The sequence below is a fragment of the Cylas formicarius genome, unplaced genomic scaffold (assembly GCF_029955315.1).
Source record: "Cylas formicarius isolate icCylForm1 unplaced genomic scaffold, icCylForm1.1 PGA_scaffold_25__1_contigs__length_1324815, whole genome shotgun sequence".
Taxonomy (NCBI): domain Eukaryota; kingdom Metazoa; phylum Arthropoda; class Insecta; order Coleoptera; family Brentidae; genus Cylas; species Cylas formicarius.
The window spans coordinates 199445-211919 of NW_026844294.1; the positions used below are offsets into that span (position 1 = coordinate 199445).

Below are 12475 nucleotides of genomic sequence, written 5' to 3' on the forward strand. Positions count from 1 at the left end.
AGTTAGGGGCTACTGGTAACTTGTTGCACAAAATAACTACGGGATCGCCCAATATTGACTAATATAGAGGGAGCAATAAAAGATGTAAATGCTCATTGCTCTTTTTATTGTTAAGTCAAGCTTTCGCCCAATTATTTAGGCTTTCTCAGGACACTAAAATGTAAAAGGGAAACACTCTATCACAAAAATAAGAAAAACTCACTGGGCTTGTCAATACATACATCAGCAGAGGGGCACAGTACCCCTTGCACAAACAGAGAACCACGTGTTAGCCATTAAAGTAAAGGCTGCACAGATTAAAATAGTAAAACAAAGGAAACTTATGCCTAGACAACGAGTCACTAATTAATAAGTAAAATAACCGGAAACGACAAAGACCCAACAAAAATGCAACCCAATTCGATTCTGTAGGGGATAATCTGCTCAACGGCATTTAAAAAGAAAAACAGACAAATTTAACAGTTGGGAAAATGGTCAGGCACATATAAAGAAAACGACATATCAAAGAACCAAAGACTCACCACGTTACAAAACCAAAAAATAAAAAGCAAAAAACCCACCAACGACCTTTAACTTCGAACTTACGTTTAACTACGCTGAAAAAAGTACTTTCCAACTATATTAAATAATTATTCTCATCTCCTAATGATAAAAACATTAAAAACTAAATATGAAGCTGGTAAAAACCTTTTACAGTATGTTACAACTTTACTGGATAAAGTTAGGACAAAGATTGTTGATTCTGGTATTCCAAAGTCTTTATTGGATGAGGCCTTAAAGTGTTGTATGAACTAAGTCGGACTCCAAATAGGGCGATAGTTAGAGTAGTGGCACCCTCTACAATTTGGCATGGGTGAAAATCTAAGCAAGCTTCAGCCTGGTATATTACTCTACCAAAGAATAATAGGTTAGATGCTAAATCAAAAACCAAAAAAATAACAATCAAATCTTTATGCCTATATGTGGCAATTTAGAGAATATCACCAACAAATGTAAAATCATGTTTAATCCCCATTTCTCAAATTGGAATCCTTTCATACAGAGGCTTGAGAGAAAAATGACAACACTGTATAATCAAACTAATGTCTAGGCCGCTAGCTTGCTTTTTCCAGAGCACTAGTTAAATCTTCTAGTTCTACAGGAATATTCTAAAATAACATTAACATAATTGAAATTTATTAATACCTATATACTCGATACTAATAATTTATCTACCTTGAAGCAGATCTATTCTATAAATTCCCTCAAGTTCCTTTCTCTCTCAGACATGCTTGCAACTCTTAATATTTCCGCCTTGTGGTTGGTCCTCCAAGTGTTTATGATTGTGTTGTCCCTTCCTGATGCTTAACATTTTGTTTCTGTACATTTAAGATATTATTTTCCAATAACTGAAATTTACATATATCTATTAATCTACAACCTACAAAGGATAATAATATAAAATGCGACATTTTTTGCGATAAACATGCAAAATGCCTCTTTTGAGCTATTATAAAATATTAAATCAATTTTACCTCGTGGAAAACTATTCGTTGAGGAGTTTTGATACCCCACCACCCTATGAATTTACCTTCTAAAATTAATTGCATTCCGGCTTTTAAACATTTAAACTATTAAATTTGATATCTCTATACAAATTGCTGGCTCTAACCTAAACATTCTGTTTATCAATTATGTCTCAGCAGAGACTAGACGCTTTTGATACAGACTTGGTCTGCTGCCCGATTTCTTGCAATTAAAAACTCCTTTTTATACAGTGACCAAGCATAGGTATTATTTTTCTTTGCCTAGAGTTGTGTCAATTCGTCTTGCGGAATACGGTTCTTTTGAATTGTTACAGATTGAAAAGAATGACAGAAACAGACTATAGAAAAGGAATTTGAGTATTGTTATAATATTTGTATATTATTGAGTTGCGATATCCTTGGTGGATTTACTTATGTGTTGAATTGAATATTGAATGAACTATCTATTTTCAGTCAGGTATTTAATTTACAGAAATTAATGTATTACTCGTCGAACCCAATACGTATCAATTATATTGATGATGCAGTAAAAAGCAGAAGACAGCTAACTATTATTATAGCTCAAACAGAAAATGTAGACACAACAATAATTCAAATTCAAATGAATCCGATTAAAAAGATTCGTCCTTTTCGTAATCAATCACTGATTGATTCGGTTGTCGTAAAATGAACGGTTCACACAACACTAACAACGCAATGACACCATCCTTGCGATCCCGGTGTAGACGCAAGGATAGTGAAAAAGAGCAAGTGTGGCAACACCACTACTCGTAATCTCTGTAAGCACAGGTGTAGTAAAATTATTTAATTGAAAAAACCTGTTCACCTTCAGCACACTTAGTGTACATCTGTAAGATACAGAAGAAATTGCACAACATTTTAAAAAAAAGCAATTTGGCAAGAGAAGGAAATTTACTTTGACAATTAGACTGCCACATTTTCGAAGTTATTTATATTATTGGAAAAGTATCTGATGAAAATTACAAGTATGTTTTTTATATAGTGTGCCGATTACTGCTGTTATAGTTAAAGTCTTATTTTAGTGGATACCACCTGGAAATGCCAATGTATCAAAATTTATAAAAGAAAAGCACCAGAAGAAAATACTAAAAAGTAAGAAATTTCTTTTGAAATTGAATTAAATTTCCCATATCCCTTTATTTCTACCTTTGTTTTTAGGATAAATAAGTTGGTCAGCAAAAGTTGTGCTTGTAGAAGAGATTTTCATGAAAAGATATTAAAAGGGATTAGTGAAGTGTAAGTGCTTTTCTTTATTGCAAGCTTTTTTGTTAATGTATTTTTTAGTCAACCACACACTAGTTCCAAGTGCAAATGTAAGATACATTTTAATAGGTTAAAGAAAAGACTGGGTGAGTAAATAGTTTTTGTTATTACTTGTTTAGTTTTCACAAATTTACTCCGTATGAAATTTCTAAGCTTAACTGCTGTGCCCGCTACTGCTCTATGGCTCATAAACCACTTAGCAACATGGTAGAATGCTCTGACAACCTTGTTAAAAAAGTTACATTAAATTCTCTATTAAAAAGGTTTGTTTGTCAACACTTGTTATTTTTGTCTATTAAAACACATTGAAATTTAGTTAATTGAAAATATTAATATATTAAGACAAAATACCAAAAAGTCAATTCTAAACACATATAGTTCTGAGCAACATCTCATAATACTTGCAAAATACTACTAAATATTTCTTATCCATATGTAAGCATTAAGTAAGTGTAGTGGTAGTCAAGAAATCTTTAGGTGAAGGAGTTCTCTTTAATTATGTTCTAACCAATACAATCTTTGTTTTGTTTGTTGTTTTTTTCAAACCAAGTTTATATTTATGAAAAATGTATTTGCGATTGAAGCAAGCTTTGGGATGTTTGAGCTATATTATGTTGTCCACATACTGAGGCTGGAAAATCAAATTTTCTGTCAATACATTTTTTTTGGAAAATACTCCCTAATAGAAGTAGAATGGCATGAAAAGAGGCAGTTAGCAACTTATGTCTATTTTACCGATTTGGACAACTTCATGTCAGTTTTGATTGGCCAATATATATATATATATATATATATATATATATATATATATATATATATATATATATATATATATATATATATATATATATATATATATATATATATATATATATATATATATATATATATATATATATATATATATATATATATATTTCATTTCCACCTCTTTTGAGCAGTTTGTCTGCAAATATCTATAGAACTGGTGAAATAATCTACAATAAAGGCTTTTGACGTTTGATAAAGCGCAAGTCCCATTTGTTTAAGAAACACTTTTAAATTTCTTTGATATGCAACCTCTGTGGGCTTGCAAGAATGCTGACAGGTAATTCAAGCAATGTTCAAGATATAATAAATTTGACTAAAATTAAGTGTTATTTTGTATTAGTGTCTGTTATAATTATGAAAGTATTTTTTAGTAAACAGATTATCAATTTGAAGTGCAAATGTCTTAAAATTTTTAAAGGAAACATACCAGAGAAACATATAAAAAAGTAAGAATTTTGTTTTGAAATTGAGTTTGCATTTCTTATATCCTTTTTTTCTACTTTTCTTTTTAGGAAAAGTAAGTTTGTCAGCAAAAGTTGTACTTGTAGAAGAGATGTTCATGAAAAGAGATTTGGAGGGATTAGTGAAGTGTAAGTCCTTTTTTTATTATATGCTTTTTTGTAAATATATTTCTTAGTCAACCACACACTAGTCACAAGGGCAAATGTAAGATAAATTTTAATTGGAGAATGGTTAAAGAAAATACTGGGTGAGTAAATTGTTTTTGTCTTTACTTGTTTAGTTTCAACAAATTTACTCTATATTAAACTCGTAAGTTTAACTACTGTACCTGCTGTTACTCTATGGGTATAATTAGCAACATAGGGGACCATCTTATTAAAAAAATGACTTCTAAGAGTGTTATTGATTTCCATTGTTTCTGTGTTATAAAGGTTGTTTGTCGACACCTGTTATTATTGTGTAGTTAAACAAAATGAAAATTAGTTAAGTGAAAATATTAATATATTAATTCAAAATACAAAAAAAGTCAATTCTAGACATATACATTTCTGGGCACTAGTCATGAGCATTTTAGTTAATTTCCCATATGTAAACAGTATTAGTATAAGTGTGGTAGTAGTAGTCTAGGAACCTTGAAGTGTAGGAGTTCTCTATTCTTTCTGTTTAAACATACTTTTTTCTCAAACCAAGTTTACGTTAATGATTACAAAAACGTATTCTACCAAGAAAGTTGTAAAAATATCTATAGAACTGGTTAAAGACTTTTGATATTTAATAAAGTGCAAGTCCCAATTGTTTGAGAAACACTTTTAAATTTTCTTTTGATGCAATCTCCGTGCGCTTGCAACAAAGCTGATAAGTAATTGAAGCAATGTCCAGGACATAACGCATATTCCTCATAGGATGGAGAAATAGCTGTGTAATAAAAGTGTCAAATTATGAATATTAAGTGTTATTTCGTATTAGTATATGGTATAGATGTAAAAATATTTTGTCATAAAATTTATAACGGAAAAGTGCCAGAACATAAAAAAATAAGAAGTCCAGTTTGAAATTCTAATTGCATTTTCTATATGTTTTTTTAGGAAAGATAAGTTTGTCAGCAGAAAGTGTGTTTGCAGAAGAGAGCGGAAGGGATTACAGTCAAATGTGATGTGTTTCAAATATAATTTAATATTTGCTTAATAGTTGAATTTGGCATTATCATTTTTTCTTTTTTTTTTTAAATATCTTCACAATTATGTAACTGGATCTCTATGTTTATTTCGTTTATATTGTATAATTTTTACCAAACAAAACTAACTTTATACTTATTTTTACCCAAGTGGCTTTCATGGGCCTTGAATATATAATTCACATAATAAAATTGTTTTTTAATTTTTATATAAAAGTTAATTTAAAACGGTTGAAGCCAAAATACGGAAAGCGCCGAATGATCAGTGGCCGCGGAAATTTTTAAAACAAACCTTAACATATAAACTATTTTTCACCTCCCTATATATCAAAATATAAAAACCTTTCTTCCTTTCTACTATCTATCTAAAAAATATTTGTTTGCACTCCCGTACGAGAGTTGCTATTGAGGGAAACTAAAAAACTGAAAATATTTTTTCCTACATTAATTGAAATTTACACACTTTCACTTATCGAGGATAATATCTATCAAGTGGATAATTTTTGTTTCCAGCAGAAATATTTGCTTAGACTCCCGTACGACGGTTAGGATTTAGATTTTATTGTATGTGGCCAATGTCTGGGCCTTCCTATTCCTTCCTGCATCAAATTTATCCCTCGTACAAAGGGAGGGGTATACTTTGTGAACCTCAGGTTTGGAGATTTCGGTCCCTAATTTTAAGGACCTGTTTCTTCCTACTGCCTTTTCTTCGGAGTCGTAATTTTCGTTTCCAGCATAAATATTCGCTTCCACTTCCGTTCGAGAGTAGAGTTGTAAACGTAGTAAAACTAAAAAATTGAAAAAAAAATTAATTTGTTTATTTTTACGCATTTTCATATCTTGGTAAAACTAGATCAAGAAAGTTATACTGTGCCATCAGGCAACCGATGCTACCAGGGAAATTCCATGGTTCGCGCGGGACTCTGTTCTATGGTAGCCATGGTAGTAGAAGGTCACGGAAATAAAGGTGTTAAAAAAACGTATATTCAGCGTATGTTATTTTAAAATGTTATAGACAATAACATGACATATACCAAAATTGTCTTGAAACAATTTAGTATGGAAAAGATCAAACCAGTTACAATACCTATGAAGAAAAACAGGTAGGTCATAACAAAAGAAACTGTGATGCTGTGGAAAGCATGATCTATTTACCAAACAAAACATACCATATAATCAGGCCATACTAAATTTAAATAGAATTGTAAAATATTTAGCAAAAACCAAAACAAAATATCCATTTTATAAAGGAAAAAGTTAGGAAAGGATTGTAGGAAAGTAGAGAATTTAATTTCGGAAAACAGTACAGCAGATGTTTATACTAACTCAAAACTCTAACTTTAAACAGTAAAAATTTTTAAACATCGGAATATGTTGGTAAGGTAATTCAAGGTAATAATTTCAAAAATTGTAATTTTTAATAATTATTCGAACACGGTGATGGGTAGTAATGAACTTATAGAAGTTTTTAGCCTCTGTAGTTAATTATTTTAAGTTCAACAAAAATGTAAGTAAATTTGTAAAAACCCATCACATACGATAAACAAAAATAAAATTCTTAAAGTTAATATAAAAATTATTATACTTATAGAAAAGCAGCCTAATTCATATTCCACATATTTCTGACGCGACACAAAAGTGTGAAACATGCAATTTTTTGATAAAATTGTTTTTTTAGACACCGTCGGCGTTGCAAAAATTACAAGTTCCTGGTCTTACTGAGGAGAGCAAGGTACTGGCGGGAGGCGAGCCTGGCCGACGATGTTACGCGGAGCGAGACTATTATGTCACCGTGGCCGCGCATAATCTATATAAATATCTCTCAATGCTACTCGCTGTTTGTTTTTGTTCGCAGCGAGACAATTGGGTCGTCCAGGTCGCATATAATTAAATTATTAAAGATAACCCGCAAACGTCAATAATTTTTTAAGATAGAAACTATAGTTTATGCGAGGAAGTATTGTCTGCAGGCACATCCGTTAAACTGATAAGAGGAAAGCTCTCCTTTATCGGTATCTGCTCATATAATCAGAGGGGCGGAAAAAATAAGCAATAGGCATAGTACATTTTATTGACTAAGACGTACATAGCTGAAAAAATCTAAAGCATTGAAGAAATCTAATGAGGTATGTATAGGGAAAGACGCCCTTCTGTCGAATAAGTTGAAATTCTATCGTTTAAATTTCGACTCAATTTGTCCAAGCTGGACGCCATGACTCGAAACGAATCTAAAAATCGGAGTTTTAAAAATACCTTTTTTCGATGTTGTCGACCAATACCTGTCTCGTAAAGAAAATGTAAAAAATCTTACCTTCCGGTAGGTAAGGTCTCGGGCGCTTGGCTTCGTCAGCAGCAATAGGGACGGCGGCGGGTCTTTTCGGGTCTTTGGTATTGGTCTTAAAGGGTGGCACCCCTGCGTCCTAGCACTTAGGAAACCACATGGGTCCGTTGTGCCCTCAGACCGCGCTAGAAGGCGTCCAGAATACCGCTCCTTCTATAGGTCAACAACTCCTTTAGCCCAATACCGTGCACTGAGTCCGGATCGATCAGAAGACTCCAAATCCTGCCCATGCCAAAACAGGTCCCTCGGTGAGCGGATGATACGGGGTCTCCTCCATTGGACACCACATATTTCTCGCGTTGATGACGTCGTATATCCCACCGCAAACGTCACAATGCCCGTGCCTGGCGAGCTGGTCTTTTCGGCTGAACTAGCGGTTGCAATATTCGCAGGCGAACATTATTTTTTTGCCTCTCACTCCCGAACTGTTCTAGTATCACTTAACACTTACTATTTTTATGCGGTGAAAACAAAAAAATCCAAAGAATGAAGACTGACTGTGGCGGTGGTCACATGTTAATAACGTCATTTCCTTCTCCGATAACGAAGTTAAAATAATGCAAACTTTCGAGTACGTTCCTTCCGGTTAATTAAGATTTTCTCCGGAAATGCTTATCATTACTGGGTCATATCTGTTTCGGATCTGTCGAAACCTTTTAGACGTTTTGAACATGTTCGAGAGCTGTTCCGCAGTTATTTTTAGACATAATTAAGATCTGACCAAAAGCGTCCTCTCAAATATTTGAAATAAAATGACTGGAAATATATTGTTGGGATTTTATTTTTTTATCACATTACAGTTTCTGAATATTTTTTACAATTTTATACAATATCTGCTAGACCCAAATTTTGAAAATATCCGCTTTTTACTTTGTATTCTTCGGCACGTAAGCGCAGTACTTAAAGATCGGCCTGAACAACTGCTATCTGAGTTTCGAGCTGCTGTATATTTTCTTCGCATTGCGTCAGCTGCTTTTCCAAATTGTATTTTAAATTGGACCCTCCACAAACTACCATTTTTTTTTGTCATCTTTAAAAGCCTCAAACCATTCTCCTTGTGCTTGCGGTAGAGATTTAATTTTTCTTCTTACTTCACACTTAACTGTGAACGGGGATGATATCTAGGTGACCATCATCCCTCCAGAAGGGGTCGTAGCAGCTGAAAAAGTAAGGTGTCTCACCTGTCGCTAATTACAGGTGTAGGTGTAATGTCACCTGACCTGTGGTAACCGTTAGGTGTAGGTGACACCTGTCGCTAATTACAGGTGTAGGTGTAATGTCACCTAACCTGTGGTAACCGTTAGGTGTAGGTGACACCTGTCGCTAATTACAGGTGTAATGTCACCTTACTTGTGTCGAACGTGAGGTGTAGGTGTGTATTCGCACCCATCGTTATTTTTATGACGTCACAGTGCCTTTCGGCACGCCGACCTCGTTAGAGGGTTAATTTTTTGATATGTTTAACACCTTAATCCATAATAATTCTTCCCTTTCAAACATTGAAAAATTTCAATTTTTATTGTCTTATTTGGTCGTATTGGTAGTATAGCTTACAATGCTCTCGTGAAGCGTTATTAAAAGATCGATTGATGTTAACCGATTATTGGCTGTCGATCTTACGGGCTCGGACTATGAAGAGTGACTCGGTTGTCGAACTGAGGAGATTGCTTTCAACATTTTCAGAGAATCTTGCAGCTATCGATAAATTCAATATCGACTTGTGGGATTTTACAAAATTCAATTTGCTTTTAGAGAAACTCAACTCGACTTTCAAGATGTCCCGTTAAGACCAATAGTTAGCGCACCCGGATCACCAACGTATTACTTGGTTAAACACTTGGCATCGCTGCTCCAACCACACATAGGACACGGCACCAGTTACATCAAGGACTCCACCGACTTCATGCGCAAGATTCAAGATATCAATATTGAACAAAACGACATCTTTGTGAGCTTCGACGTCGTCTCACTGTTTACCAAAGTACCTCTGAAGAGTTGCTTGGACATGGTGAACTGGATATTTCCTGTCGATATTTGCTGACTTTTTGAAGTCTGTCTGACCGGTAGCTATTTTGTGTTTAAGGGAAACTTCTACGAACAGGTGGATGGAGTGGCAATGGGAAGCCCATTAAACCCGGTTATAGCCAACTTATTTATTTTGAGGAAAAAGCGATCGAGACCTCAGAGTACAAGCCAGCAAAGTGGTTCCGGTGCGTGGATGACACCTTCATGATTTGGAAACATGGTATGGACAAGCTCAACAACTTTCTGCAGCATCTCAACAGTCAACATCCCAGCATCCAGTTTACTATGGAGACTGAAAATGACCAACAACTTGCATTCTTGGACGTACTAGTGAGGAAGCGAGGTAACAAGCTGGGCCACACAGTTTACAGAAAACCAACCCATACGGACAGATACCTGCATGCTCTATCCAACCATCACCCAAGTCAAAAGTATGGGGTTATCAGAACCCTGACAGAACGAGCCCGAAGGATTTGCGAACCGGAGAACCTCCAGATGGAATTTGAACACCTAAAAACTACGTTCCAGCGAAATGGCTACAACAAGAGGGAGATCGAAAGATCAATGAACTCAAGACCATCGAGATCACGGGATACCGAACAACGACCCTTCACCTCCCACGCATATCTGCCGTATATTCCGAGTGTCACCAACAGGATTGGCAGAGTAACGGCTATCACAACAGACTAGTCAGGGAAGCCATTGAGATACAAAAACATCCACACAATTTCAACAGAAAGGAGGAGACCCTTAGACTCAACCAAATCTGAAACCCGATCCTTAGGAACGCCCGAGCAGTACCGATCGATATCCCGAGACCAACCGAAGCGGAACAAGCCCCGCCCACCACCAATCGGCATAAATACAACCTGCGCAGGAGAAATCGTCAGTCTACGTCCAACATCGGAGTTGGAAGGACCTCTGAAGAAGCTCGCCACTCGTGCTAGCGAAACGTTAGGAAGTAATTCCAATCGACGACGGCCTTTAAACCCGAATCAAGATAATAGCTGAATGGGTCCTGTTCTGCGAAGGAAAAGACATAGAGTTACTGGTAAGCAAACTTAATAGAGCTCTAAAAACATTACAGAACTGACTAGAGAACAACAACCTCCCACTGTGTGCTGATAAATGTGAAGCCGCCTGGTTTACAAAAGGTAGGAGAAGAGTCCCGTCGGTAAATATGTAACGGTCTATTCTTCACCGTTAGCGCTTCCGCCAATTCGTCAAGAACCCTGGTAAAATTTTCGAACGGAAAGAACTCCTTAGTAACAGCCAATTTTTTATTTAGGATCTTATTGCATTTACAGGTACAGTTAGCACAAGCCATTAAAAGAATATTTCTAACGTAGTATTGGGAAATTCCGTGTAGTGGTGGTTATCTTCTTCCAACCCTGTATATAATGCCCCTGCGTCGTCTTTTTTGGCCTTGTGGCGGTATTACACGCCAGTGCATGTAGACACGTTTGCATACTTCCTTAGATTGAGACCTTAGTACTTCTTGGATGGCTAGAGGCTGCTCGGAGTTGTAACGGTCATTGTAGCCATTGCTTTCGTTCGTCCTGGTATATTCCTGCGACATCCCTCGCACTCGAGGCTCCGTAGCATTGCCTGTCTCTATTCTAGTTGTTGCTCCTTAAAAGGAGAGTGATCAAATCGGTATCCAAGGCTCTAAGAGAAGACATGCTCGTGGTTGTTTTAGGTTAGTTGGTTGCTGTTCCCTGTATCTGGTTTGTTATGCATAGAGGGAGCATTTTATTACTTACCTGGCTGTTATTTGTACACATCTCCTGGTTCTCGACGTAGAAGTGGAAGACTTTTAGTATTTGCTTTGCCGGCATTGTTTACGTCCTTCGCTTCGCTGACAGGTGTTTGGCAATGTTGCCATATGCCGTAGTTTCTTGGACCGTCGCGTGTATATTTTCTTCAATTTCTCTTGGGTATTCGGTCTCTCGAAAACAATTAATGTGATTCTTCTAAATATTTATTAATGTTTCGATCGTAATTTCGATCTTTTGCAAAATATTTTTATTTTGTATAGGTGACATATATAACAATTAATGACATTTAACGTTGTGTTAATATATTAAAAAAAAAAGTCAGCGAATATTTTATACAGATTGGAGTGGGATGCAAAACAGGTACGGATGTTTTTTATTATATTGGATAATTTAATTTTGTTAGTTTAAAATTTAAAAAAGTTAAATTGAATTGAATGTTTTTAATAACATTTTCTTCTAGATACTCCATAACAAGTTGTGCAACTATGCTTGAAATTGACATACCCGTGGCACAACCTTCGACTTGTTTATAGAACATGTTTTTATATTGAAAAAATGTGGATTTTAGTGTAAAATCTAAAGCCATTAAAAATTCATTGAGAGGAATATCTGTGTGTAATTTAATTTTATCCCGTTGTGTTTTAATTTGTCACGGTTCCGTTTTATTATTACCCTTTATTGGCGTATTTAAGATATTAATTTATTAAAGATTATTACTGCCGTATTATTTGGGCGAGAGTCCTTAGTCAACGTGGCTAACGCCGATTACTGGCTTAGCGCGGCTTCTGTGGGTTGGTAAAATACTGGTTGCATAGCTCACGAAAATTACAAATTCGGATTTGATTTCTGATGGGTTTCATTTTTTAACGTTATACAAAGCTGCTTTACAGCGAAGCAGTAGATTTTTCTATCGAAGTCCGTAGTAGTTCGGTTCCGGCTTTCTGAAGTATTGGTTTGGAAGTGTTAGGTTGGTATTGTGCCTAGGGTTATTTTGTTTTGCTAGTTTTCGATCGGTTCCTATTGTCAGGCCTCGATTCCCTTCAATTTTTGTGAAAGAAGCCAGAAGCTTGGTGAA

General features: G+C 35.2%; 1 protein-coding gene and 2 long non-coding RNA genes across 18 annotated transcripts in view; 1 reads left to right on the forward strand and 2 right to left on the reverse strand.

Annotated features, from left to right (window-relative positions):
- On the reverse strand, positions 1-2044 carry LOC132697605 (uncharacterized). Its single transcript, XR_009618251.1, has 3 exons — positions 1515-2044; positions 1216-1388; positions 1-1148 (listed from the first exon to the last, which is right to left on the reverse strand). It is a non-coding gene; the product is annotated as an uncharacterized LOC132697605 (long non-coding RNA).
- A 209-nt stretch (positions 2045-2253) lies between these two features.
- LOC132697602 (uncharacterized) overlaps positions 2254-12475 on the forward strand; it is a 29547-nt gene continuing 19325 nt past the window's right edge. For 5 of the 16 annotated variants that reach the window (XR_009618236.1, XR_009618239.1, XR_009618242.1 and 2 more), the window contains exons 1-6: positions 2254-2512; positions 2570-2639; positions 2706-2783; positions 2832-2896; positions 3992-4066; positions 4133-4329. Coding sequence is in view for 3 of the 16 variants with exons in the window: in XM_060663157.1 (XP_060519140.1) it covers positions 3888-4066; positions 4133-4210; positions 4258-4329 (329 nt within the window). In the remaining 13 variants the exon portion in view is untranslated. Of the gene's footprint in view, positions 2513-2569; positions 2640-2705; positions 2784-2831; positions 2897-3713; positions 4067-4132; positions 4330-5167; positions 6106-6934; positions 7383-7577; positions 10674-11860; positions 12002-12475 lie in introns of those variants that run through there. The other 11 variants (XM_060663157.1, XM_060663158.1, XM_060663160.1 and 8 more) reach the window with 9 other exon arrangements.
- Positions 5935-11480, reverse strand: LOC132697607 (uncharacterized). The gene is made up of 3 exons (XR_009618253.1): positions 11386-11480; positions 6842-11254; positions 5935-6044 (listed from the first exon to the last, which is right to left on the reverse strand). It is a non-coding gene; the product is annotated as an uncharacterized LOC132697607 (long non-coding RNA).